The sequence below is a fragment of the Lutra lutra genome, chromosome 14 (assembly GCF_902655055.1).
Source record: "Lutra lutra chromosome 14, mLutLut1.2, whole genome shotgun sequence".
Classification (NCBI taxonomy): domain Eukaryota; kingdom Metazoa; phylum Chordata; class Mammalia; order Carnivora; family Mustelidae; genus Lutra; species Lutra lutra.
Window position 1 is genome coordinate 32,208,578 of NC_062291.1, and position 25,766 is coordinate 32,234,343.

Here is a 25,766-nt window from a genome sequence, read left to right on the forward strand (position 1 = left end):
CAGATGGGAAAACCAAGGCTCAGGTGTAAAGTGTCTTTCCCAGGGTCCTGCCTGACCCTGTCCCTCTGCTTCAGTTCTCTCATGCCATGCGTGGGCCTGAGGCAGGCCAATTCTCTACCGGAGCCATCCAGGGACCCGTCCTATCCATGAGCACATTGAGACTCAGTTTACCCACATTGCGGGGGTGGAGCTGGGACTTGAACCCAAGCCAACTGTCCGATGCCGAGATCCTGGCTCCCAACAGGTGGGCTTCAGGACCCTACACTCTGAGTTCTGCGGCCAGCCTTCCCCCCTCCTGCCCTCCTTCTTGGGCCCTTGTGGACCTGTGTCCCCAGGAAGCGTCCACCTGAGTTCTGAGCCTCAGGGGTGGGGGCAGGAGGGAAGGCCACAGGAGGCCCCCATTTCTTTCGACAGGAGGCTGTTTTCCAACCACTTGGGGGTTTCCACGCTGCTTGTACTGTTTTCAATGTGACAATGGACCCATTTGGCTACCCAGTAGGAGTCCTGGCCTGAGCCACCTCATAAGGAGAGGGTGGCTGGGGGTGTGAAGTGCTTGATTTGCGCCTGTGGTTCCCACCAGCACAGCCAGGCACCCCTTCGGTGGGTTAGGGTAGATCGGAGCTGTCTCTCCGCTCCTCACTATGGTTACAGGGGTTCTTAGTGACTGCCCAGTTTCCTCTGCATCCCAGACCCATCCTCCCTCCTCCCAGATGTCTGTGTCCTGCCATCTGTCTTCCCATATTCCTTTATTCCCTCTCCCACCATCTTGCCTGGCCAGCCCTGATGGCTTCTAGCACGTGTAGCTTGGCAAAATTTTATGCTTGGTGCCCATTAGGACCTTCAAACCAACTAAACTCCATGTCACAACACAGTCCTTGAGCAAGGTACCCCTCGTGTCCACTCCCCCCGAACCACCACCTCCTCAAGCGGCCCCATCAGCGGGGGACATGGCTTCTCATGGCTTCTCAGGGTGACTTTCTGACCTGGATAGGTCTCTCTCTCTCTCTCTCTCTCTCACACACACACACACACACACACACACAGACAAGTCTCCTGCCACTGTTTCTCTCTGTCATCTGGAACAGCTGGCTGGGGCCGGGCCCGGGGGTGAGGCAGAAGCGATCCATACACTGTGCCTGTCGGATGCCGGACCTGTCATGTGTCAGCATCGATGTTTTGTTTTGTTTCTTACTTTGCAGCGATTCCTTTTGTTTGGTCGTCGTGCCTTTAACACGGATTCTTGCGTGTGCCTCTCTCTCATCCCTTCTCTTTTCTCTCCCCTTCTCTCTCCTCCACCCTGTGTTGCATGTCGCTGCCCCAGGGAGTAAAGGGCCAACCAGGCGAGAAGGTGAGTCCTCACTTTGTCCTCCATCCTTCCGCCCCAGTCTCTTCCCCTTGGACCCTTGGGGGGGCTTCCAGAGGCCCCCGTCTCAGTCCCCCTCCCCCCAGCATGCAGGCCCCAGCCCTCTGCCCTCACGGGCTCTCCCAGCCCGGCATCTGGGCCCCTGACTCCCAGCTAAGGACCCAGCTTCCCTCCGGCGTGGGTCTCCCCACACACCGAGGCTGACTGTGGCCTCGCCGTCCCCCTTCCCCAAGGCGAGGGGATCTCGATGGCTGTTTGGGGCAGCTGGTTCTAGTCTTTCCCCAGCCCACGGCTCAGACATAGAGATTCTCTTCATGCTACCCCAGAGAGACTCCCAGGCATAGAGCAGAGCCCCTTCCGAAGCCAGAAGCCCAAGGGACCATTCTGGAACATTAGCCCTGGTGGATCCTGAGGGATCAGAGAGCAACACATCTAACCAGTTCACTTTACAGAGAAGGAAACTGAGGCCCAGAGTAGGGGTGGGGCTTGCTGAAGGTCCCACAACAATAATGACAAGCAGAGGCAGGAAGCCAGAACTCCTGATGCCCAGCTCAGTACTTCTTTGTCTGTCCCTGGCAGTGTGTGTTTTCGAGAGTCTGTCCGTCTCCAAAATAATGACAATGGCAGCAAAACACTAGCAGCTACGATGTACTAAGCACAAACGCCCAAGTGCAGAGGTATTTTGGCTCTGTTCTCCCAGCTAACCCGGACACAGCCCTTCCAAGGGGGCTTTAATATTCTCATTCACATGAGAGCACAGAGAGGCAGCTTCACAGACCCAAGGTCACACAGCAGCAAGTGACAGAGCTGGAGAGGAGCCCCAGCCTCACAGGGTCCCCTCCTGGGGCTCCACGCTGCTGGGAGAAAGACGAGGGCCACGAGGGCCGCGATCAATGGTGTAGGGACGATTGCAAACACTTCCAACCCCATCGTGCCCCAGGCGTTCTTTTAAGCACTTTACAACATTATCTCATGAAACTTTCACACCCGTCCCATGAGACAGGTACTCTTCTCCCTCTCCCTGCATTACAGTTAAGAAACCAAGGCAGAAGGAAGTTGAAAAGCTGGGAGGGAACAGAGCCAGGCTTCAAACCTGGGGTTCTGGCTCCTAGCATGACACTACCCTGCCTCGTGTAACAATTACTGTATCCTTGCGGCGGTATGAACAGTTACAGATCTGAGCTCACTGCTCACCTGGGCGTGAGGCATGACAGTCACGAACGCATCTAGGTCCTTTGCTTGGAAAGGTAGCAGAGCAGAGGACAGATGTGGACGGAGAGGTTCTGGGACTTGTCTGCCAGAGCAGGGCCTGGGAGGGAGGCCCTGGGCATTTCCTCTGCCAGGAATGGGGGTTCCTGGTGCGGAGAAGCAGCCGGCCGTCCCCGCAGCAGGGCACAGCCTGGATCCTTCTGCCAGGGCATCATCTCTGACCCCCTCTGCATCCCCTATACCTTCATCTTTCTGTCACCCTCCCTGCCCCCAGCTCCCATGCATGTGCGTGTGTGCACATGCGTGCACACCCGCGCACACACACACACGGGTGTTCCATCCTCTTGCAGCCGAAAATTCTGGCCTGACTTCAGCCCTCTGTGTCACTCTCACAGCAGGAGTAGGAGGTCCGAGGCCACTTCCACCTGCGGGCTCAGGGCCAAGGGACCCACACAGCAAGCGTGGTCTTATCCCCACCCTGGCTGGGATGTGGACAAAGGCTTCAGGGGCTCTGAGGCTAGGGTGGGGCTGGGCAATTGGGAAGGAGGGGGGCAGGGCCTGGGGGAGGCCTCTGGGGTCTGAGCTGCGTGGCTGAGCTGTGTGCCCTCCCCCTCCCCGTGCTGCCTTTGCTCATCCCTGTGCTGAATCCCTTCTTCCCTCTTCTGCCGGGGGTCCTACCGGCCCTCTGTCTTCTGTCCCACATCTCATGCTACCACTCACCTCTCCTCCCTCTTCCTCTGGCCTCCCGCTGCCCTTCTCACTCCCTCCTGGATGCTCCGTTTGCTCCTGTGTCTCCTCTGGTCCTCCACCTCCCTCCACACCTCCCCCCCTTCCTGGCCCCCTCTGTCTTCCTGGCCCCTGGCTGGGCACCCCATCCCACCCCGCTCCCCTTCCCCACCTGCCAGCTCCTTTCTTTCCCTCCTCCTTTGCCCACCCCCCCCCCCCCACTCCGGGCCCCTGTCCCTCTCCCTCTCCTCTCTCTCTCCCACAGGGGGCCCCAGGAGATGCCGGCATGTCTATCATCGGCCCCCGAGGCCCCCCAGTAAGTGGCTTTTGCTCTTCTTCAGGGTGGGGAGGCTGGGCCAGGGAATGACAGGGGTTTGGGTGGAGGGGGAATGAGTCCCAGCTCTGCCTCTGGGCCTGCTGGCCACCGCCTGTGATGTGGTCAGTCAGGCCAGGCCTGCCTAAATATACCTAAATTACAGCCTCTAGGGAGGGCTCGCAAGGGCCACCCTTTGGCCATGAAGCCAGTAGCTTTGAGGTGACCCTGTTGCTTACAGGCAGGGAAGAAAGTGCTCGCTGCTCCCCAGATGGGCTGTTCCAGCTTTCCAGGGGGTGAGCCTTGTTTTCAGAAGCCCGTGGAGCAGATGCCCAGCAGATGCCCAGCGTTCAGATCCACTGCCCCAAATGCCTACTCCTAGTCTCAGCAGAGTCCTCACCCACCACTCATCCTAAAAGGCCCCTTTCTGTTCATCCTGCTGAGTCCTGGTTCTTACTCGCCTCTACCCACTGGCCGGGGGCTCAGGGACATCAGAGGCTTCCCCTCTGACATGTTTCCTTAGGGACCAAAGGGGGGCAGGGTGATGATGTGGGAAGACACTGTCACTGTGGGAAGGAAAGCCCAAACCACAGGGGATCAGGGCAGTCACCAAACGTCAGGGTAAAAAGAACCTCAGCAATGGTCTAGCACAACCCCCTCAGAAGGGGAAACAGGCCCAGCGAGGGGCCAGGGACCCACACATAGAGGCTGGAACAGGAATCGAACCCAGGACGCTTGGCACTCAGGGCTTCCCCCATAGATCAGGCCACCATCTCTATGCTCCACTGTACACTTTTCCTGTCCTGCCTGCACAGTGAGAGGGTGAGGGAAGCAGAGGGCTAGTCTCTGGGAGTCTGAGGCTAACCCAGCGGAGGTGTGGAGCCTAGCCTGCCCCTTCCCCTGCCTTCACCAGAGGGAGCTGGTGGCAAGCCAGAGCATCTCCTACCCATGGTCTAGGGAGCGGGGTCCGAGAGCAGATTGCTAAGTCCTGTCCACAGGAGGCTCGGCCATCCAGGGCTGCTGGGAGGTGGGGGGCAGGTCAGAGAGGGGAGCCAAAGGGCAGAGCTGGGGAGCAGGGCTGGCAGACTGGGCAGGGGCCGAGGCTGGAGGCAGAGTTGGAAAAGTCCTAGGCTGCAGAGACCTGGCTTCCTGGGCAAGATTCCCTCTGGCTTGGACCCCAGAGATGATGTTCAAGGACTGACCCTTAGCACAGAATTTGTGGCAGGCAGCGTCCTAAGACGGCTGCACACTGTAACTTACCCAATTCTCACAAGAAGCCCACCTGTAGGTACTGTTAGCACCTGAGAAAATCTAGGCACAGAGAGGCCGAGCAGCTAGCCCAGGGTCACTCCCTTGAGGGTGGCCGCGTGGGGATTTAAGGTGCTCAGCCTGGGCCTCGGGGCTCCCTGCTGTGGCACATGGGCAGGCCTCGGGGTAACCAGCATCATCCGGGCCTCTGGGCTCATGTGGCCATTGCTCGGATGGGCAGTAAGCTTCTGTGTGCATCAGAGGAGCTGCCGCACTCATGCCCTGAGCCCAGCAGCTCCTGCCAAAGATGGCACTCAGCCAGGGGGTCCCTAGGAGGTGAGAAGGTCACCGAGAAAGCCAGTCCCCAGGTTCTAATGGCCAGGACCAAGCCAGGGCAGGCCTGTGAAGTGGACCGAAGAGTAACAGAATACGGGCCCTACCCCTTGGCCACCACCCTGGCCTGACTCCCAGTCTCATCACAGATCCCCCTGGGTCAGTCACTCCAGTCCTCTGACACCCTTTTGGCAGTGTCATGCCAACGAGTTACCAAAAAGTTGTTGAAAAGGCCCCCCTTCTGAGAACACACTCGGGGGCAGGGGTCTGCTTCAGATCCCCTGGCTTCTGGATCAGTGCATGTGATGAGGAACCGTACCCTGCCCAGGATTTGCCTCTAGTGGCGAAAAGTAGCTTCTCTTCAGGTAACACGGATAAATTCCATCCCCTGGGCACCTATCCTGTCCTAAGGCCTGTGCCAAGAGAGCCCACCTATGCTGAGATCCCGCCTATGCCCAGGCCTCTGTCAGTCCTCCCGACAAAGTGGTGGGGCAGGCCTGCCAGCCCATCTCCCAGAGAAGGAGACAGAGTTTCATAACTCACCTGAGACCACTCAGCAGCTCAGGGCTAGACCCTGGGCTGGGCCAGCTTTGCCTCATTCCAAATGCCTCATGCCACTCTCGTGGCAACCCTTCCTTCCATGTTTCAAGCTCTACTCTTTTAAAGGTATATTTACCTTCAGGAGAAGAAACAGTTCTCCGTGTGGGTGCAGCCTTGGTGGTAGGGGAGGGTATAGTACCGGGAGGCTTAACCATGCCCAGCCTCCTTCCCCTTTCGCCTGTGTGGGCGCCCATCACCCAGATGACTGGACCCTTCTGAGTCCTCACTGGAGATCAGGGCAAACACGTCAACTCCTCCTGGGAAGCCATCCAGAGCTGGTGAGAGCAGGGGGCAGGGAAAGACAAAGGGAATGTTCATCATAAGGGGGAAACGCCAAGTAGGCAAACCCTCTGTATGGCCGAGGATTATGGGGAACGTGTGGCTTTCCACTCATCCAGAAAGGGCTCAGAATAAATGCTCCTAATAAGAACCAGCCTTATCACCCTCAAGGGCCACCTGCCTCCTCTTTTGGAGCTTCTTCCTAAATAGTCTGACCCAAGGGGGAGCCAGCCAGGAACTTTGGGAAAGGACGGTTTACATCCCAATGAGCAAGATGCTGGAATGGGGTGCCCCATTACAGCGAGGGGGAGGCCAGGACTCTGGCTGACCCAGCGGACACCGAGCAGGTCATCTGCCAGGCTAGGAGACACCCTCCCCATCTCAAGGGGAGCTCATTCCCTCCCTGAGCCCCTCAGCTTGTCTTCAGGGGCCAGGAGGGAGCTCTCAGGGCTCTGAGGAACTCTCAGCCCTCACTCACAAGGAGATGCCCCAGGCTGGATCCATACACCTGCTGAGAGTTTCTTTGCTTATTCAGATCATTAATATTTATTAAGCACCAGCGGGAGGCTAGGTGCTGAGTAGACAGTGAAAATCTGACCCACCCTGCTTGTCCCTGCGCAGAGAGACCAGGAAGCCCATCTTGATTAGGATACAGACCGTGCTCAGCCATGATGGCTAGGGAGTGGTGCCCACATGGCAGGGGCACCCGCCTTAGGGTGGGGGCAGACAGAGAAGGCTTCCAGGAAAGGGAGGATTAAGTAAATGGTGATTAGAGAAGAGCAGAGGTTCCCAGGTTGTGAGGCCGGGGAGGAGCCCCCCCCCCCGCCCCCTCAGGGAAGACAGGTTCTTATAAACTGCCAGGAAACAGGGAAAGTGCTTTGTGTAGCAGAGCAAGGGCAGGCTAGCGAGGTGAGCAGGGCCTGGTGGAGAAGGACCAGGACAGGGTCTTCAGGAGTCGGGACTCTATCCTGAGGGCCGTGGAGAGCCTTGGTTTGTGTTCAGCTGAGGATGGACGTGATCAGATGTGCAGTTTGAAAAGATGTCCTGTCCCTCCCTGCTCCGGCATGGTGTTTAGAAGCAGCAGCAGGTGGGGGACTGGCTGGGAGACGTTTGCAGTAATCAAGGGCTGGGCTGGTGGCACCTTTTGGAGGTGGAATTGGCTGATTCACTAACGACAAAAGTGGGGATTGAGAAAGAAGGAGGAGTTCAAGGTGACTCCACGTTTCTGACTTGAGTAACCAAGTGGACGGTGGTAGCATTCTCCAAATAAGGGAGAGGATTTTGCTGGAGAAGATGAATTTAACCAGAAAGTGATGAACTTGAGATATCCTTGTCACATCCAAAGTGAGATGTTGCCTCTCCACCGCGTTTGTTGCTGGAGGTCAGAGCTGGAGCTGGCTCACCGGGTTCCTAAGAGCAGATCATGCACACCTCCTCCCAGCTCTGTGCTCAGTGGCATCACGTTGATAGCTTAAAATCAGCCATGGTGGGAGGTATATTTACACCACAGAGATTAGCAAATGCTGTACAAAGCAGGGCTCTTCTCTCCCATTCTCTGTCACCTCAGCCAGCAATTAAATACTGACCAGCACAGGGTTTTGTTTGAAAGATAGTCAGCCTTGACGTGGAGTGGAAGGCCTGCTCTGGGCAGATACAGGACTGACCCTCTTTCAGGGGTCAGAAAGAAGGAAAGGGAGAGTTAAGCTTCTGTCTGTCTATGTGGATTTACCCCACACAAATTGCAAGTAGGAGTAGACATTAGGGTCCACTTCCAAAAAGCAGGGATCCACTTGGCTCCCTCTCCACCCTGGCCTTGAATTAAGGAAAGAGATTTTGGAAAGAAATGTAAAGTTTGTGTCCTTTGTTCGTACATGGAAGGACATAGTATTAATACATTATTAATTTACAAATAAATTTATAATCCATAATTTTAATACGATCCTAATTCCAGTGAATTTTTTATGGGGTTGGGAGTCCAACAGAATAGTGTTCATTTCATTTGGGGGGGGGGGGGGAAGTAAACTTTCATAAGGATGTTAGGAAAATTCTGAAAAAAAGAGTAAGGGGAATAGGGCAGGAGAGGACTGGTCGTTCTACTAGATATCCAGTGTATTATAAAAACAGAGCAGTTAAATAGAACAAAATGGGGAGGCCAGAAATACAGCCAAATGCATCTGGGAAGTTAGTCCCTGGTAAAAGTTTCATTTCACAGTAGGAAGAGGAAAATAGATTGTTTAGGAGATGATGCTAGGATAGGGGACAAGTCATTTACTAAAAGGGAAAGCCAAAAAAAAGCTGAATCTGTACCTCACTTGTTATACCAGAATAAATACCAAATGGATAAAATACTTAGAAGTAAAACCCGAAACTATAAAATACAAGGACAAAGCGTGAGCAGACATTAATGAAGTCCACACTGGGGAGGTCCCCTAGAAACATGGCATAAAACCCAGGAGCGATAGGGAAAGATTGATAAGTTTGTCCACCCAAATACAAAACTTCCATCGGGCGGGAAATACAGCATGAGAAAGACAAATGCCGGGTTGGAAGGAATATTGGCGTCGCACGTGGCTGTCACAGAGTTAGCGTCCTTGGCGAAGAGCTACCCTCGGGTCAATAGGAAACAAACAAGTGAGGGGAATTGACAGTAAGGAACGCTAGCAGGCAGTTCACGGATAAATGACCTGCCTGCAAACACTGCGAGAGAGCGAGAGAGGTCCAGCTTCAGCGTGTAATTGAAGAGATGTAGATTAAAATCCAGTTCCAGGCCTCCCTGGATGCCTTACCCAGCCCAGCATCTCCAGAAAGTAGAGCCCCGGTTTCCATTTGGTCAATGACAACATTCTTCCCAAGGTCCCGAAAAAGCCTTGGTTAGCCCCGGATTTGGCTCTGAGCTGGGGAGATGGAGCCTGCTCCCAGGCAAGCTCTGTAATTAGCAAACCATGTGATTATCCTTACCGTGTAAACATTATCCCGAGTGGGACTTGAAGATGTTTCTTGGAATCCTCTCCTCCTGACCTTTTTCCTCGGGCCTCTCGGCATTCAGAGTAGTTGAAAGTTTACACTGTGAGGTTCCAGAGGCCACAGCGCAGCGTTTCCGGGTTTTCTCCTTAGTGCTATTCTTAGCATCACTCACCCTCGAGAGGAGCGAAGCCTGGGGCCCTCTGACATGTGAGCGGCATCTCCTCCCTCCTGCCCTTGGGCCGCCTGCCACAAGCCCATCCCGACCCTGTAGGACGCAGTTCACTCCCCACTTGACTGACGCTCCCACCCTGATTGCAGGGTCCCTTTCCCACTGAGCTGTGTCCCCTGAGCAGAGGTCTCTGGGCACTCCTGTCCTGGGCTATGACCGGTGGCTTCTAGTCTCCAGCCCAAACGCCTACCTGTGTGGCACTCTGCACAGGAGAATGGGCCTGAATGGACACAAAAATCGGGGGACCCCTAGATTGCCCAACAGCAGGTGGTGGGGTCTGCTGGCCAGGGTGAGAGAAAAACGAGCAGTCTGACCCATGTGGCCTAAAAACACCCCTTCTGAAGGTCGGCTTCTGCTATCCAAACCACCCTCATGCACATGGCCCAGGGCAATGACTGTGTAAATAAAATGGACTCAGAAGATCACAGCTGGGGAGTTCAGGGTATGGTGGACCGGTCCGTGCCCTCCAGCTCCCTGTTCACATGTCGGGGTTCAGGGCATGGAGGCCCTGAGGAGCTCTCAGCTCTGCTTCCCAGGGAGACCTGAAGGAGGCTGGACCCCTCCTTTTCCCCAGACCCTGGGGAAGGCTTCCTCTGGTATTCCTTTCCATCTTTCTCCAGCCTCCCTGGTAGGCAGCTCACTGTGGGGAGGATCTCACCTGGAGGACCCCAAAAGAGTGGGAGCAAAGGGGACTCAGTCTAACTTCATGCCCTCCTGGCCCATCCTCACTCCTCTCCTGCTCTTTCCAGGGTCAGCCGGGCACTCGAGGTTTCCCTGGATTTCCGGTAAGTAGGGAGGGCTGAAATGGGCTGTGTCCCCGGTGACCCCTGGGCCTGGCTGGCTTAAGCTTCATGTGGGGCCAGCCCTCAAGCTGCTCTTGACCTTCCAAACTCTGGTCAGTAAGGACCCTTTCCTGCAGCCTCTCCCGGAGAGCCACTGAGGAGAGTAGCTGGCATTTGGCCCAGGTCGCAAGAGAGGACAGGGACAGTCATCGGGGAAAGAAGTGACAGCAGGACAGGGACAGGAGAGGCAAGTCACAGGCTGGGTAAACCCCAGCAGGACACAGGAACATGGAACAGATGACAAACCTCAGGAAGCAACTGCTGACCTGGCTTGGAGAGGAGACCTGCCTGCGCAAGGTGGGCATGGGGCCATTCAGATGCCTGTGACCCCTGCCCCAGGGGTCCAAGACAGGTTCTACGATGGAGGGCAGGGGAGCAGCTAGCTCTTCCTTTTCCCTGGGCGTTGGTGTTAGCCAGCCCCAGGCTCTCTAGCAATGTATAGTTCACTTTTCAGTCGGCAGGGGGTCGGGAGTAGGAGCTAGGTCTGTGATCGCCGTGGTGACTGTCATCCATCAGGCTGTCCCCCGTGCCTGGTAGAGGACAGTGGCACTTCGCTCACTCCTCACAGAGACCCCTCTATTAACCCCACTGTAGAACAAGAAACTGAGGCTTAAGCTCACCCATGGTCATATAACCAGTAAGTGGTCAGGCAGACCCTTGAACTCCAACTTGGAGTCCAGAACCCGTGCCCTTAACCACAGCCCGGGCAGCCTCTTTGGCAGGAAACCTGTGCTGCTGTCTTGACACGTGGCCTCTTTCCTCTTTCAGGGTCCCATTGGGCTCGATGGCAAACCGGTGAGTGGACCCTCTCGGTCTGGGAGCTCCTCTCCCTCGCTCAATCAGGGTCAATAGCCCAGGTCCTCAGTCCTTCGGAAAGACCCGAACTCCATGGGAGAAGCTCCAGAGCGAATGAACGTTCCCAGGGCGGGAAATCGTTGCCCGTGGGAGGCACGGAGGGGCTGTTAGAATGAGTCGCCCCTGACCCCGTGGGCCTCCCCGGGCACAAGTCCACGGCCACCAAGCTGGGCTCTCGGCATCTGGGGCAAGAGCCACCCCGAGAAGCTGGTGTTTCTGAGGCACCCAAGGAAGGGGCTGAGGTAGGGAGTGAGGCGGGGCGGCAGCAGGGAGGGAAGAGGAGCAGAGAGCTCAAGGCCCTGACTCTAAATGGAGCGTGGAACCCCTCCCCACCTCTCCCCAGCAACGCCGGAGGGCTGCCTTCGCCTCCCTGTCTCCCTGGGTCCCCCACCCCAGTGGAGGCCCCCTGAAACCCTCGTCCACATGGACCGTGTCCCCATCCATAACTCCTCCTCTGTCCATTTTAATCCTTTGGGCTTGGACCCCAGACCCAAATATTCATGGGGGAAAGAGACCCCTCCCCACTCCCTGGAAAGAATGAGCTAGGGGAGAGCTCTGGCCCTCTGGCCCTCAGAGATGACCAGGGAAGGCAGTGAGAGCCATGCCCTCGCCTCAACCCTGAGCCACTGGCAGCCCCCTGATGAGGGTCTGGCCGCCCGCCTGGCCGGTCCCCCACTGCAGGCCAGAGCTGAGCACAGCGAGGGGTCTGGTGGCCTTTCCCACTCAGCTCCCAGGACCTGGCGTGCCTCCAAGCGGCCCGGGGTGTGTGCACAGAGCAGGGCTCTTGGGGGGCTGGCAGCTGCTAGGTAAGACCCAGTGAAGGGTGGCGGGCAGGTGCCCAAGCCTGAGCCAGTGGGTGGGTCCAGGGGAACGAGAGGACAGGTGAGGAAGAGAGACGTGGGCAAATGAGCAGTGGGCGATGGAGAGAGGGCAGGGCAGGGGCTTTGGGGTGCAGTTTACCCACGCTCACACTCCTCTCCTTCCAGGGCCACCCCGGACCCAAAGGGGAGATGGTAAGATCCCGGCTTTCCTGCTTTCCCTTTGGGGGTCAGGGGGTGGTCAGCCTGGCCCTCATGGTCCGCAGCCAAGCGCCACCCAGCAAAGGAGGCCCCCAGGGACCATCCAGCGGCTGCCCCCACAGTCACTCCCAGCTGTGTACAACATATCCCGCAGGTCCTCATGTAAACACAGTGGGGAGAGGCAGGCAGGGGGCTTCTCTGCCTGAAAAAGGAGGAAGAGGAGGTCCAGAGAGGTCCAAGGTCGCCAGTGTCCCACAGTGGAGGCAGGTGCTCCCAAACTGCCACGCCTTTGCCTCAGAGCTGAATGTGAACTCAGCATGGGGGGAGCATCTAGCACTTTCTCTGCAACCGGATTTCCTCCTAGCCCGACCCTGCTCGGGCCTGCCCCAGGACTCTCCATGCTCCTGCCCCAGCTGGGCACAAAGCCGACTTGCCCCCACCTTCCTTCCCACCCTTCCACTTTCAGCAAAGCCTTGTAAAGGGATTTCCTGTCTCTCTGGTCTCCCCCAGTCCCCTCCTTCCAGAAGGGAGAGCTGACCCTTGTCAGGAGCCGCCCACTCCAGGGGAGGGGGCCAGTTCTCCGTGGAAGGGATGGGCCATTAAGAGTAGATGAGCCAGTCCCAGGCTGGGATGCTATCCAGCCTCCCCGGGTGGTTACCTCTACATTGGGAGGACCCTCCCTCCTGCGGAAGGGCCTGGAATGTGCAGCATGGCAAGGCTCCCCGTCTCCCTGCCCAGCGTGGCTCTGGTGTGTGTCTTGCTCCAAGTGCAGGCATGAGGACACTCTCCACTCACAACCGGGGTGCAGCCATGGCACGGAAGGCAGGAACCCTGCCCATCGAAAGAGGTGGCTAACTTTGTGGATGGGAAAGGAGACCTGGCCTTTCCCCCAGCTCCCCCTACATTGCATGGGACCCTTGGCAACTCAGCTCCCTCTGGGCTTTAGCTTGTCTGGTTAACTCAGGCCCAGTTCACACTCGCTGAGGGTTTTCTATGAGGTGGGCACAGAGCTAAGTACTATGCGTGCCTCATCTCCTTCATCCTCAGCATAAGCCGTGCTCCAGGTCCTACTAGTAGCCCCCTGAGAGCAGTGGGAACTGAAGCTCAGAGACGCTAAGGAATTTGCCTTAAGTTGCACAGCTAGGGAGCCTCAGAAACAGGATCCAAACCCAATTCTCTAATTCCTTCCCTCCGTGTTTTATGGCCCTCCATGTTTTATGGCCTCTCTTCCTCTTTCTTTCCTTTTCTCCTTCCCTATCTCCTTGCCTCCTGCCTTCCCTGGACACGTTCTTATTGAGTATCTGCACTACGCTGGGCACTGTGCCAGGTCCCAGGTATAAGGGAAACACTGTCCTTGCCATCCTGGAGCTCACTGTCTAGAGGGGGAGCATGCATTTGAACAATCCGATGCATAATTAACAAATTACCTTGGCACAGTGCTATTAAAAGGCAATGCCAGGTAGCCTGAGAAACCTCCATGTTACAGCGTGTCACCCGGGGTTAAGAGTCAGAGAGACTTTCTGAGAAAGACATGAACTGTGGCCCAAGGGATGAGGGTTTAACTAAAAGAAAAGGAAGGGAAAGAGCATCTGGACATGGGAGAACAGCATGTGCAAAGGCCCTGAGGCAGGCAAGCCCTTAAAATATCCACAGAGCTGGAAAAAGGGCAGTGAGGTTCTGGGGGCCATGGGTGGAAGAGCTGGCTTTGGAACCCAGGTGTCCCTCCAGCTTTCCTGTCCATCACGGCCACCCCCGCTGCAGGTGCATGACGTGTTGCCCCTCCCCTGTGTCAAGCATTGCTCTGTGCATGCGTGAAGCAGTGGAGACCAAGGCAGGAACCCTTCTATGCTGCCATTGTTCCAGAGGCGCTAGGGTTCAGATGTCAGGAGTTTGGGGCACTTTTCCCTCTACCCCTCCCCGCCACCTTCTTCCCCTTCCTCGTGGCCCGACGCTAACCATAGCACAGTCTGTGGCAACCCAGAAGTCATAATGATAGTCAACCAGGCCCTGCTCTGTAATCCTTGTAATAGCTTATTATCCCCACTCTACAAAAGGGGAGACTGAGGCACAGAGAGGTTGAGTATATTGCCCAAACCTCCACGGCTTCTAAATAACCGAGCTGGGGCTGAGACCCATGGGGTGGGACCTTACCACACTCCTTTCTGTGGCCAGAGCCCTTTGTCTCGAGGGACAGGAGCCATTCTATGGGGGCACTTCCTTTGCCATCCCACCGCCCCACCCCAGTGAACCACCCATGAGTCTCCCGTCTTTGGGGGTCTGAACTAACTTAGGGGGGAAAGGGTGAGGACACCCCATCTCCCAGGAGCCCACACCAGTGTGATAGATCCCCTGTCTGCCTCTTAGTCATCCATCAACATCTGACAGACCCCAGAGCCATTAGGCTTCTGTTTGGCTTGGCACAGGGACTCCTCGCTATTAATTCAACACACGGTCTAGTGTAATTATCTTGGCCTGCTTATCCTCCGCCTGTCTCCCACTCACCTCCATCCCCAGATGGTTTCCCCTCTGCTAGACATGCAGCACAGGGGCCTGGGGCTCATTCACATGCTGAACCTTGTCCTCACCTCAAAAGGGGATCGCCCCTGCCCCATCCACCCCATAGGAGCCCCCAGAACCAAATGGAAGGTGTAGACAGGCCTTGTGCTAAACACCTGGCCAGCCACATGGGTCACGGTGCCGCATGGGTGGTCCAAAGTCCACTTGTCCCCTCCCACGAACCTGCTGAGAATTTCCCGATTTGGTGGTTGGTCCAGTTGACAAGTTGGGGTCCCTCCAGGGAGATCCTGAAGAGATGGGTCCAGCAGATGGAGCCTCACAGGCCCTCGGGATGGTGGCTTAAGGGGACCTCAGGGCCCCAGGGGCTGAGGCACTGCCTGTGGCCCCAGCCAAGTCTAGAAGCCCTGCCTTCTGAGCCCCAGCCCAGTTTGGAGAGCGTGGCAGAGTGGAAACAGCTGGACATTTGCCGTCAGAAGACCCAGGCTCTCATCCCAGCACCCCCACTCACTGAGCCTCAGGGCCCCTCTCCATCATCTCATCTGGGAGGTGGAGCAGACATGAGCGTCTTCTCCAGGGGCTGGTGCGGGTATGAGTTCAGCACATCCTGAAAGCCTGCCTCAGAGCAGGTCTTCAAAGCATGAGGCACGTGTCCTCCCCTCATCCCTCCACACCAGCCTCAGGTCAGCTCCTGAGACAACCAGCTGAACCCTGCATCCTCCTCAAAGAACAGGGGTCCACCCTGAACCCAGGCTTCTTTCTCAACCCTGCAAACCTGACAAGACACCCCAGAAGGAGCCCCAAGACCACTTAGGTTCCTCTGAGGGGTCCAACCTCCTGGGTCCTCTCTTCACCAAAGGCTTCTCCAAAGCACCCCCCCGCGCGCCAACCATGTACCCCGAAGCCCTTCTGACTCAGTGGGTTTCATGCTGAGGCAGTGCTGGGTGGAAGATAGAATGTGCCGGCAGGGTCTCCTAGAGGCTTTGGACCTCAGCTTCTTGGCCCCATGAGGAGATGGGCATGCGTGAGGCAGGGCAGCCCACAGCAAAGAGAACCACCTGAGGTCTCCACGCACCCCCCTTCATGGCTGGCCCATGAGGGGACCATGGAGGGACAGAGGAGGGATGGCGTCTGCTCTTCATCATGGCCACGTGCGGGCGCAAGTCACCGAGTCATACCCACTGATGGAGGAGGAAGCTGAGCCGTCCTAAACAGGCCACACCCCCTAGAAGGTCTTGGGCACAGGAGGACCAGGCCGTGGGTGGAGGCCGGCCTTCAGGACTCCGTGCGTTTGCACCGGTCCCAGCATGAGCCCCAGTGGGGCCCCCACCTCTGAGCCTGCCAGGCCTCAGTGTGCCCACTGACCCGTGTGTGCTTCCTCCCGCAGGGCCTGACGGGTCCCCGAGGACAGCCAGTGAGTAGCTCGCCCTCGCGTTCCCCCCACCCCAGGGAGGCTTTGGGGCCCTGTGGCCTTAGCTTCACGTTCTGACTCTGCCATTTCTGTCTCTTCACAGGGACCTCAAGGACAAAAAGGAGAAAAGGTAAGCTTGATGGAGGTTTTCTAGAATCTTCATAGCAGGAAACAGCTCCCCTAAAGAAGAAAGCGGTCCGAAGTGGTTATGTTCAAATGTTCGTGTTTATCCACAGAACACAGAACCGTCCTCGGGGGCGGTGCAGTGGATGAGAAAGAAGAGGGAGGGCGCTCTGGGGCAAGTTCTGTGCTCGGGGAGGAGCGGTGGCCAGGAGCCCGGCCCTCCCCGGACTCCTTGTCTACCCCAGGTGCTTCCTGACGCACCACCATAAGCCTCTAAGGTTTTGAGGCATCCGTTTGTAAACCACTGGCCTGGCTCCCTCTCTGGCCTCATACATTCTCCATTTCCTTAAATTTCTGATGGAGACACTGCTGGGCTGGCCTTGAGAGAACAGTACAGAGACCTGGCACCCCCATCTCAGAGAAGGTGTCTCCCAGGGCCCCCAGGGCCCATAGCTCACCTCTGTGTCTGCACTTCCCATCCAGAGGTTCCTGCTCAGGGCTGCTGGTGGGGGGGTGGTGCGCACCCAGAGGGCCGATCTTTCTGCTATCTCCAGCCAGGCATGGAGCATGGCTCCTGACTGCGGTCATGGCAAGTGGGATAGGACAGCAGATTCCTGCCCTACGTTGTGTGGGGCCATGTCCAAGCAGGCCTTCAGGGTTTCTTCTCTGCTGCCAGCCATGAGTGAGGGAGAGGTTTAGTTCTCCTGCCGCCGGGAGTTATGTCCCCTATCAGCACAGGGCTGGTGAGCAGAGAGGACGTGTGCTCCTAGGGATGTCCCTGAGGCACAATTTCCCCCGAGTGCCTAATGCCCTCTTCTCCTTCCCTCCCTTTCTTCCCCAGGGTCAATGTGGAGAGTACCCACATCGGGTAAGTGAACCCCTAAAACAGATCCATTTCTGGGGCATCACCCCCAGTTCAGCCTCATCTACCTGGGGCCCCCAGAACCCCCAGAGGTTGGAGACTAGAGGCATCCAGGCCCCCCCCCTGCACTCAGCAGCCAGAGCAGTGGCCATGGGGGCAGGTAGCCCCCAGGAGTGTGCCTGGTGGTCCGTAGTGTGCTTGACCGGAGCTGGTCTCCAGTGGCCGTGTTCGCCCCCCAAGCGTGTCTCCGTGTGTTTGCCCCTGCAAGGCAGCCTTCGGGACTCTGTTTGCTTGCAAGCCTTCCAGCGTGTGCATGCACCTGAACTCCAGGTTTCTGGCCCTATGTCCCCTCTGCATGTTGCCTTCTCTGTAAGGCCATGCAGCTTGTGTGAGTCCATGAGTCTGACTCCCTGCCAGGGTGTGTATGTGTGTGTGTGTGTGTGTGTGTGTGTGTGTGTGTGTGTGTGTGTGTGTGAGAGAGAGAGAGAGAGAGAGAGAGAGAGAGACTGGGTGTGCGTGTTTGGCCACCTGCCCCGGCTGAATCAGAGGGACTTTTGGGTTAGTCACTGTTGCAGATGATCCAGACCTCAATGGTGGGAGATAACTGAGGGCCGACTGTGTTGATTCAAGGCTAGAGCCTCTGCTTTGGACTAGGACTGGAGGAGGTCTTCTCCAAACAGGGTGGGGGTTTCTGAGCTGGGATGGTCTCCCAGTCCCCCCACCCCACCCCAGGCCCCAGCTCCTTCCTTTGCCTTGTTTTGCCCTGGATGTAGAGTCCAAAGCCTGCAGCAGTCCCGTTAGGAAGCTGCAGACGTGAGCACTAGGAGCCAGGGGTTATCCTTGGGACAGGGAGGGTGAAGACGTGGGCCCTCCGGTGAAAGCCCCAGTGAGCTGGGACCAGAAACATGTCACTCTCAGACCCTAGTGTCTTTGGGTGCCCATCCCTATGCCACGGGCCTCACTGTGCCCAAAAGCTACACACGGTATAGCCTCCCTGGCTGCCACCCCCGTCAGGCAAGGAGACCAGGGAAAGAGGAGAGACAAGCACCAGTCGGGCCCAGAGTCACGTGAATCCAGAAGGTCATGGGGAAGTGTCCCACCACCCAGACTCTGACCCCTGGGTTTCCCAGGCCAGCGAGAGGCTGCAGGGGTCTTCCCCATAAACAGCTGGGGCAGGGGTTGAAGCCAAAAGGGGGCTGGGTCCCAGGCAGGGGGTACCAGACGGTAGCTGTGCAGACATAGCCTGTTGGCGGCCTGTGCTCCAGGGCCCTGGGGTTCCGGCCGGCCTGATCCTGGTACAATAACAGAAGGTCAGCTGTGCTGATTTGAAACGATGGGCTCACGGAATTGTTATGCTATCCGAAAGAAAGACAGTGTCCCCAGCACAAAAGACAACACAACAGCAGACATGTTGGCAGTATGTCATCGCTGGTCCTTAGTGAATGTAGGGGGAGGTGGGGGCAGTGGGAGGAGGGGGAGGAAGAGAGAGAGAGAGCAGCGATAGAAGGCTCTAGGAGCACCTCGGCCATGGAGTGCAGCAAAGCTATGGCCCTGGCAGGGGAGGGAACGAATCTGGCAGGGGTGACCGCAGATTTGGGTGCTCAGCTGTTGGACAGGGCAAGGCAGTGGGCACCCCATGTTGATCGGGAAGAGGGTAGGAAGAGGGCATCTAGGGAGAGGGCCCTATTGGTTCCCAAGGGGTCTGCAGGAATGGTGGAGGGGTGGGCGTCCTCCAGGCCCACAGGATAACGAGAGATCCAGGGCTGGTCCCTGCCTCTGCTCCAGCCTGCAGCGCCCCAGAGAGGGGAGGGAGGGCAGATGGAGTACCCTGGGGCAGGCATCAGGCAGGTGATGTCTGTGGGCTCCGGCACTCACGCCCCGGTCGCCCTGTCTCCCAACTCGGTCCCCTCCCGCACCAGGAGCACCTGAGCAGCACTCTTTCGGCTCTGCGCTCCAACCAGATCATTACCCTGAAGGTTGGTGGATTCTGGAAGGTCTCTGGGCCCCTCTCTGCTGAGAGACTCCCCAGACCAGAGCCCAACATTGCACGTCCCCGAGCCCCACAGTGGGAGGTAGCTGGGCTCTCCGGGCAGCCGTGGCCCCTAAAGGCGGCAGGGACCTGGAAAGACCACGGGTGGGCTCCCAGTTCTCAGCCCAGGCGGCCCCTGGTCCTTAACACTCATCCCAGGGGCGTCATGGGAGTTAAAATGCTTTCAGAAACCAGAGGTCAATTATACACCATCTTTGTTGTCACGTGGGCTCTAACCATTTCCTAAAGCCTTGGGGCTCTCAGCTTCCATTGGTAGAAAAACTGGAAGCAAGGAGAATTTCCAGAAATGAAAATCACATTAGATAATGCAATTGAACGTGGCCTCTCCCCCAGAAGTGGTTGAACATGCCGGAGACATCCTTGCGTGGCCTTTATTTTCCAAACCCACCGGCCCCAGGGGCAGATCTTGGTAGCATTTAGCTTGTGCCCACACAGGCCACACCCTCAGCCTGCTCAGCCCCCAGAGAGCCCGACTTGGCACTGCCCTTGACCATCCTCCCCAGATCTGCTGACACTAGCCTTTCTTGTTCAACCAAAAAAAGAGCCCAGAGGTTGCCACACACCCCCGCCTGGCTTCGAGTACCAATTTAGCTGGTCCTGTGGCTCTTGCCCAGAGCCTCTGTATCTGCCCCCCGCAGCCCAGCAGCCCCCGTCCTCTGCCAGGCACAGGCAGGGCCGGCGGTGCAATGGTGGGCTGTGTGTCAGGGGACCACTCTCCCCATTGGGGTTGCTGCTGGCCGACTCCCCAAGGGCCACACTCCTCCTTCCGGGATGGCGTGCAGTCCAAGGACAAGCTCGGCGCTGCGCCCCTCAAACCGCGAGAGGGCGCCCTCCACGCCTTCCCTCCCCAAGCCTCGTGCCTGCTAATCACTCTTCTCTCTTCCTCTCCTCGCCTCCCACTTGGCCACCCTGCCTTCCTGGCGACATTCGACATCCTTCTGAACACCTGCGATCTCTGGCCTTTGCCCTCTGGCCTTCCAACTCATCTTTCTCCTCAGCTGCTGCCTCTCCTCAATTCAGTGCGACTGGCTCCGCCCCCAGTCATAAAAAGACGGACCTTCCAGGTAGACACCTTCCCTTTGTCGAGACCATGCGTGGCGTCCCCAGGGGCTGGGCAGGTCTCCGGGCCCCCAAGGGCCAGCTGGGACTGTAGACAAGGGCAGAGTCTCGCTCTGCTTCAGTTCAAGTCAATTAGACAAAACCGGACCCGTGAGTGTCATAGATGTGGAAGTACACAAGCCCGGAGCCCAGGACACCCCCCAGCACCACACACCACACACCACGGCTCCTCGAAACACCCCACTACAAGAGCCAGCCCTGGGCTCCAGCCCCTGCGCTGCGCATCTGACAAGTCTGATTTCCTTTCATTCTCTGGCTCGCTTTGCGATGTGGGCATGATCGTGCTTATTTCACAGATGAGGAATCAAGGCTTTGGGGACATGAAGGCCGTTGCCCGAGGTCACACACCCAGGACATGGCAGAGCACCCAGCTTCTCTGACTCTTCTGAGCTGTGGGGTTGGGGACAAAAGCCTTAACCTCTCTGGGCCTCTGCTTTTTCACTTGTAAAACGAGGACATGAACGGTTGCTACTGCATAGGGCTGTTCTGCGTGCAGAGCACTTGGGGTCATTCCTGGCATTGTTTCAGTGCTGTTCTCAGATTGAGGCCCAGAGGGGTGAATTTGTGCCCAAAGTCACACAAACAGTGAGAGGCAGAATTGGAAGCCGGGGAACCAAGACTTTAGACTCCACACTCAGGGCTCTGTCAGTTGGACCTATACCCTTTATATTTAGAAAAGGATGGCTTAGCACCCGATCCCTTGTAACCTGAGTTTGAGGAGTGAGGGCATTTGCAGAGGGAATGTAGCCCACGACCAACAGGTGTCATCGTTGTGAGCAACTGCTTCCTTCTTCCTGCCTTATGAACCCCAGGAGGCTGCGATAAGACCAGGTTACAAAGAACAGAACACAAGAGAGCTAGGGAGCCAGCATAGGCTTTGCACCTGGATTCTAGGCCAGGCGGCCCACAGCTGCCCTTATGCCCCCAGCCCTCCTTACACTGTGCAGGAGTTACCCCCAAGGCCGAGGGGATGCTGGAAGGGGCAGGGCTCAGACATGCTCTCTGAAAGCTGGACAGCAGTGCCCAGAGCCACCATCTGGCCATACTCAAGAGTCAGGAGCCCAGAGTCCAGCAGTTCAGGCATCTGACTGAACAAGGCTGAAAAATCCCTCCAATTAACAGCTAAAAATACAGAGGGACACATGACGCGTGTGCTACCCGAGTCCACATATCCCATTACAGCAGCCAAATCCTCGAGAGCCTTTATGGGCTCCCAGCTCTTACTCCAAGCACGGCCCTTTGGGGGGCCCCCTGGCAGCTCAGAGAAGCACCAGCCCCCCTGTGTCACCCACCCCTCCCTGTGTCAGACCCCATTCCAGAAGAGCTGTCCTTGCTCTCAGACTTGTCACTCGCCTCAGCCCCCAACAGCCATCTCCTGGCCTTAGTTGCATTAGGCACCCATCATGCCCACCTTATGGACGGAAAAACTGAGGAGGTGCCCAGAACTCCATCCAGGCCCCTGCACATTATGGCCTCCCTTTTCAAGAGCAAGGCGTGGGCTAGCCAGAACTTTCTGTGCCACCCTGAGCTGGTTTCCAAAGTAGAGAGGGAAGCGTGGGGGCCCGTGCTTTTCTGCCCCCGGCCATCATGGGACGTAAAAAGGTTTGTCCGTTTCCTATCAATAAACCAATATTGATTTTACAGGCTCTGTAAGACGCTTAAACATTGAGTAACATTTGCCGAAAGAGGAAATTATATGAAATATGATGTACTTAGCAGATGGTGTTGGAGGTCATTTCCTAAGTGCAGAAAGTTGGACAGTGAGCAGGTTTTTTTCTGGGGGCTTACTTGGAATGACTAAGAACAGTCTGGAGTTCTAGGTTTGGGTCCCAGGTCGCCACGGGATTCTCGGCCAGGGAGCTCAACCTCTCTGAGCCTATTTTCTCTTCCGTGCAATGGGCCTCGTGACCCATTTGTACTCCAGCCCCCTCCCCCACGGACACTCTATGCCCTTGAGTGGCTTCTCAGAGGGTAGAGGAGCCCGGGCCCCATCCTGACCGTGCTGTGTGCCCTCTGCACTAGGATACCCCAGCCCAGCGAGGGACCGCAGGTGCTGCTAGAATCTCCCAGTTCTTACCCTGAGGTTGCTCGCCCCATTTCTACTCATCTTTTCCTCCCGTGAGGTTGCAGCAGGAAACCGCAGCCCATGTTCCTGCCCCAGAGGGCTGCAGAGAGCGCACCAAGAAGGCTGGACGGCCTGCAGTTCTGGCCGCCCTCGTCCCCCAGCAGCCCAGCCTGGAGCTTGCAAACCTGTCAGGCTCTTCTGCTTTGGTCTATCTGCAGGGATGGGCCCCTTCTCACAGGAGCTGAGCCCAGATGGTCCCTGGAGCGCTCACTTAGAAAACAACACGACAGCTTTGGGCTAGATCTAGGATGACCCCGGGCTGGTCCCCGGCCCTAGGAGGTGCATCACATGGACCAGGCTCTCTCCTCCTCCTCCTGAGGGAACACGATGCCACCCCCAGCTCCCTGAGCCCCCAGCCCCTCCTGGACACAGGCACAGTGGGTGACGGGGGCTGGGCTCAGACCAGCTGACTGACGAGTGCGGGCAGGACGAAAGAATTCTCCTCAAGACCCAGGCAGGCATTCGGCGCTTTATTTTACAGTGTCAAAGTCAACCAAGCTCAGGGTTGCAAACCCAACTGTCCTGTGAGGCTGGGCACGGATGACGGAAGAGACAAAAGCGGGCCGCAGGCAGAAAGAATGGGGGAGGGTGACTGGGCACCCGGGGAACCCAGGCCACACCTGAAGGGTATGACTGCCCACGGGAATGTGGGCCTCCTGTGCCAGGGCTCCCGGTGTGACATCAGAAGCCCCCAGTCCAAATGTTTACACCACATCTTTTGTCCAGCTGTTTAGTGAGCCAAACCAACTTCCATGGCCTCTGACCTAAGGACGCCTTGGACACTGGGGGCAGAGAATCAGACAGCAGAAACAAGGAACTGCTGCTGTCATTCGATGCCTGGGAGGCCCAGCGTAGCCAGAAGATGTCACCGCCACGTGGAGGGAGGGGCTGAGGCAGGCCGGGCTGAGGACCCCTGGCTAGACCCAGGCATCTGAGTGGGCCCGGAGAGTGCCCACTATCGGGCAGGGTCACCTCGCTCATGCCTCTGTCTCTGCCCCCAGCAGGGCTCTTGCTCTGGGGCTGTTTGTGCAGCCGGTCCTCTCTGGACTCCCCCCCAACTCTTGGGGACCTAATGTCTTGACCATCTCCTTGCTACCACGGGTCCCTGCATGCAGTTGCCGCCACAGCCTCACCACCATCACGCCACACCGCCTGCCCACCAGAGCCCACCACGGGCCCTTCACTGGGTGCATGGCACTGGGGCGGGATCTGGTCCCTGGACCCAGGGCTCTCCCTCTAACTCTTGTTTCCACCAACATCAGGGGGAACAGGGCCAGGCCGGCATTCAAGGCCCACCAGGGCCACCAGGCCCCCCTGGACCGAGCGGACCCCTGGGGCCCCCAGGACTGCCAGGGCCCATGGGGCCATCAGTAAGTATCTCCTTCCTCTCTCCTTTACCCCCCTCCCAAGATTTGTCCCAAGCATTCTCTGGAAGCATCCAAACCTTACATCATTGACAAGAACCTGGGTCCCCACCCAATGGGCAGAACACCTTGGCAAGGTCAATGGCTGTGGGGGGCTAGTACGAGTAGCTGCCCAACCTGCCACACTCAGCCATCACACTCTGGTTCTGACCCAGCTGCTGGGGCCAGACCCCAACTGCAGTCATTGCCTTCCAGGGAAGGAATCCCCCAGAGGCTGCCCCTTTCACTGTTTTAGATTCCCAGAGGTAGAATTGCTGGGTCATGCTGTGCCAACAGGTGCCTCCCTTCCTCCAGGCAAGACCACGCTCAGGCAGGAGTAGGTCAAGCCCAGGGTCCACCAAGTCCCCCTTTTCCAAGTGCTGGCCAAGACCCCGCTCTCTTGACCTAGTTGGTACAACAGAGCAGCTGGGCCGGCACCTGGCCTCCTTGGCAGAGAACGGGTTCTCTTAGTCTTAGAGCCAAGACAGATGTCCTATGTCACTGAAGGGACAGGATTAAGGACAAAGTCTGTCTCATAACATTTCTTTCACGTGATTGAAAAAGAACCTGGTTTTGTTTCTTATGACAAAAGCATCATGCATGCAGTGTGTAAAATTGGGAACACGGACAGAGAAAACGTTTTGAATTGTCTATTTTGCCATATCCCGAGTTCACTGTCATTAACAACTTGGAGGGGTCTGGCATGTTTCTCCTTAGACTTGTCTGCCCCTAAACACTTTCCAGGTTGGTCACGTTCTGAGTAATGTAACAGTTTGTGCCCCGTTATGTTTTTCATTTAACACCGCAAACCACACCCTTTCTTTGGGCTGGAGTCTCCCGTGATACGGATTTTGGGGCTGCTGGGCTGATTTCCAAGTAGTTAATGATGATATAGATTTCCAAGTAGTTCTGTGATATAGATCCCTGAATGTAAATGTTTGTGTCCATCTCTGGTGCTCCCCATACAATAGATGCCCAGCATTGGAATGGCTAGGTGGGCCGTGTCCTTGCCACTGGTCCCCGTCACTCATCGAGCATGGCCGCTTCCCCTGTCACTGGGCCCCGTGGCGGCTCTAGCTGTGCTAGCCCGTGCTGAGGCTCCATGGAGGGCCCCTCTGGGCCGGGCAGCAGCTCTGACCACCCACGGCACCCAGCTTGGCAGCTCCACTCAGCGTGAAAGCCTTATTTCCCCACTCTTCTGCGCAGCTTGACCCCCACAATGGATTTTAAATATTTCTGTGTTTTGGGACCCCGGGAAGGAAGATTAGTCCCAATTCCCTGGGTTTGTAGATGGGAAAACGGGAAACCTGAAAGGAAGTAAAATTTAGGGAACTAAACCCAACCACGCTGAGAGAACCCCCAAGAAATACTCAAAATCCGCTCCTTGGCTGACCGCTACACTCCACCCCCAGACATGTGGAGTTCCCACTCGTTGAACGAACCCAAGCCCGGTGGTTTTCTTCGTTAGGTTGTTTGTAAAGAAAAAAACCCAGGAAGCGTGTTTTGAAACCCACGGACACAGACCAGACTTGGCCATCTTGCTTTTCTCCAGCCCATGTGTGCTGCCCAAACCTCGGCCCCAGACCGCGGTGGAGCCAGCCGGCCCTCGCCGCTCCCCTCAGGCTCCCGCAGGCCCGGGGCCCACACCACCTCCCCACAGCCAAGCCTGTGGTCACAGTGCCCCAGGCCGAAGGAGACAGAAGCCTCCCCCCAAAAGCTGGCAGGGCCAAAGGCAAAACCAAGGCTCTATTGGGCAAGGTCGGCGTCCCAGGGAGGGGACCCAATTAGGAGGCGGGAGGGCAGGGGCACAGACCAGACCACACTGTCATTTTAACTGGCTGCTGCTGACCTATTTTCCAGTGGGTGAGCACAGCCGAGATGCCCACGGGGCCCACGTTGGCTCCAAAGGGAGCTGTGAGCCTGTCGTCCCCATGCGCCCTCCGCAGGTTTCTGACACTGTTCCAGGATCCTTGAGCTCTGTTCTCTAGCACATCCAGAGCTCAGAACCCCTGGAGCACTCCTTTGCCCCGAGCCCCCGTGGTGGACATGCCGACATGCTCTGTTCACTGCTAGATTCCATCTCCACTCACCTTGCTCTTGCTTCCACAGGGCTTACCCGGGCCTCCTGGACCAAAGGTGAGGGCCCTTCCGGGTGATGCGGCGCGGGTGGGTGGGAGCG

The 25,766-nt window shown here is 57.1% G+C and overlaps 1 protein-coding gene across 10 annotated transcripts in view; it reads left to right on the forward strand.

The window, feature by feature from the left end:
• Positions 1-25,766, forward strand: part of COL13A1 (collagen type XIII alpha 1 chain) — a 141,215-nt gene that overhangs the window by 66,200 nt on the left and 49,249 nt on the right. For 4 of the 10 annotated variants that reach the window (XM_047703175.1, XM_047703177.1, XM_047703181.1 and 1 more), the window contains exons 6-16: positions 1,322-1,348; positions 3,564-3,614; positions 10,014-10,049; positions 10,875-10,901; positions 11,948-11,974; positions 15,882-15,908; positions 16,009-16,035; positions 16,870-16,896; positions 19,939-20,004; positions 23,447-23,554; positions 25,697-25,723. In XM_047703175.1, coding sequence (XP_047559131.1) covers positions 1,322-1,348; positions 3,564-3,614; positions 10,014-10,049; positions 10,875-10,901; positions 11,948-11,974; positions 15,882-15,908; positions 16,009-16,035; positions 16,870-16,896; positions 19,939-20,004; positions 23,447-23,554; positions 25,697-25,723 — 450 coding nt within the window. Of the gene's footprint in view, positions 1-1,321; positions 1,349-3,563; positions 3,615-10,013; positions 10,050-10,874; positions 10,902-11,947; positions 11,975-15,881; positions 15,909-16,008; positions 16,036-16,869; positions 16,897-18,809; positions 18,867-19,938; positions 20,005-23,446; positions 23,555-25,696; positions 25,724-25,766 lie in introns of all 10 variants that reach the window. The other 6 variants (XM_047703176.1, XM_047703183.1, XM_047703182.1 and 3 more) reach the window with 6 other exon arrangements.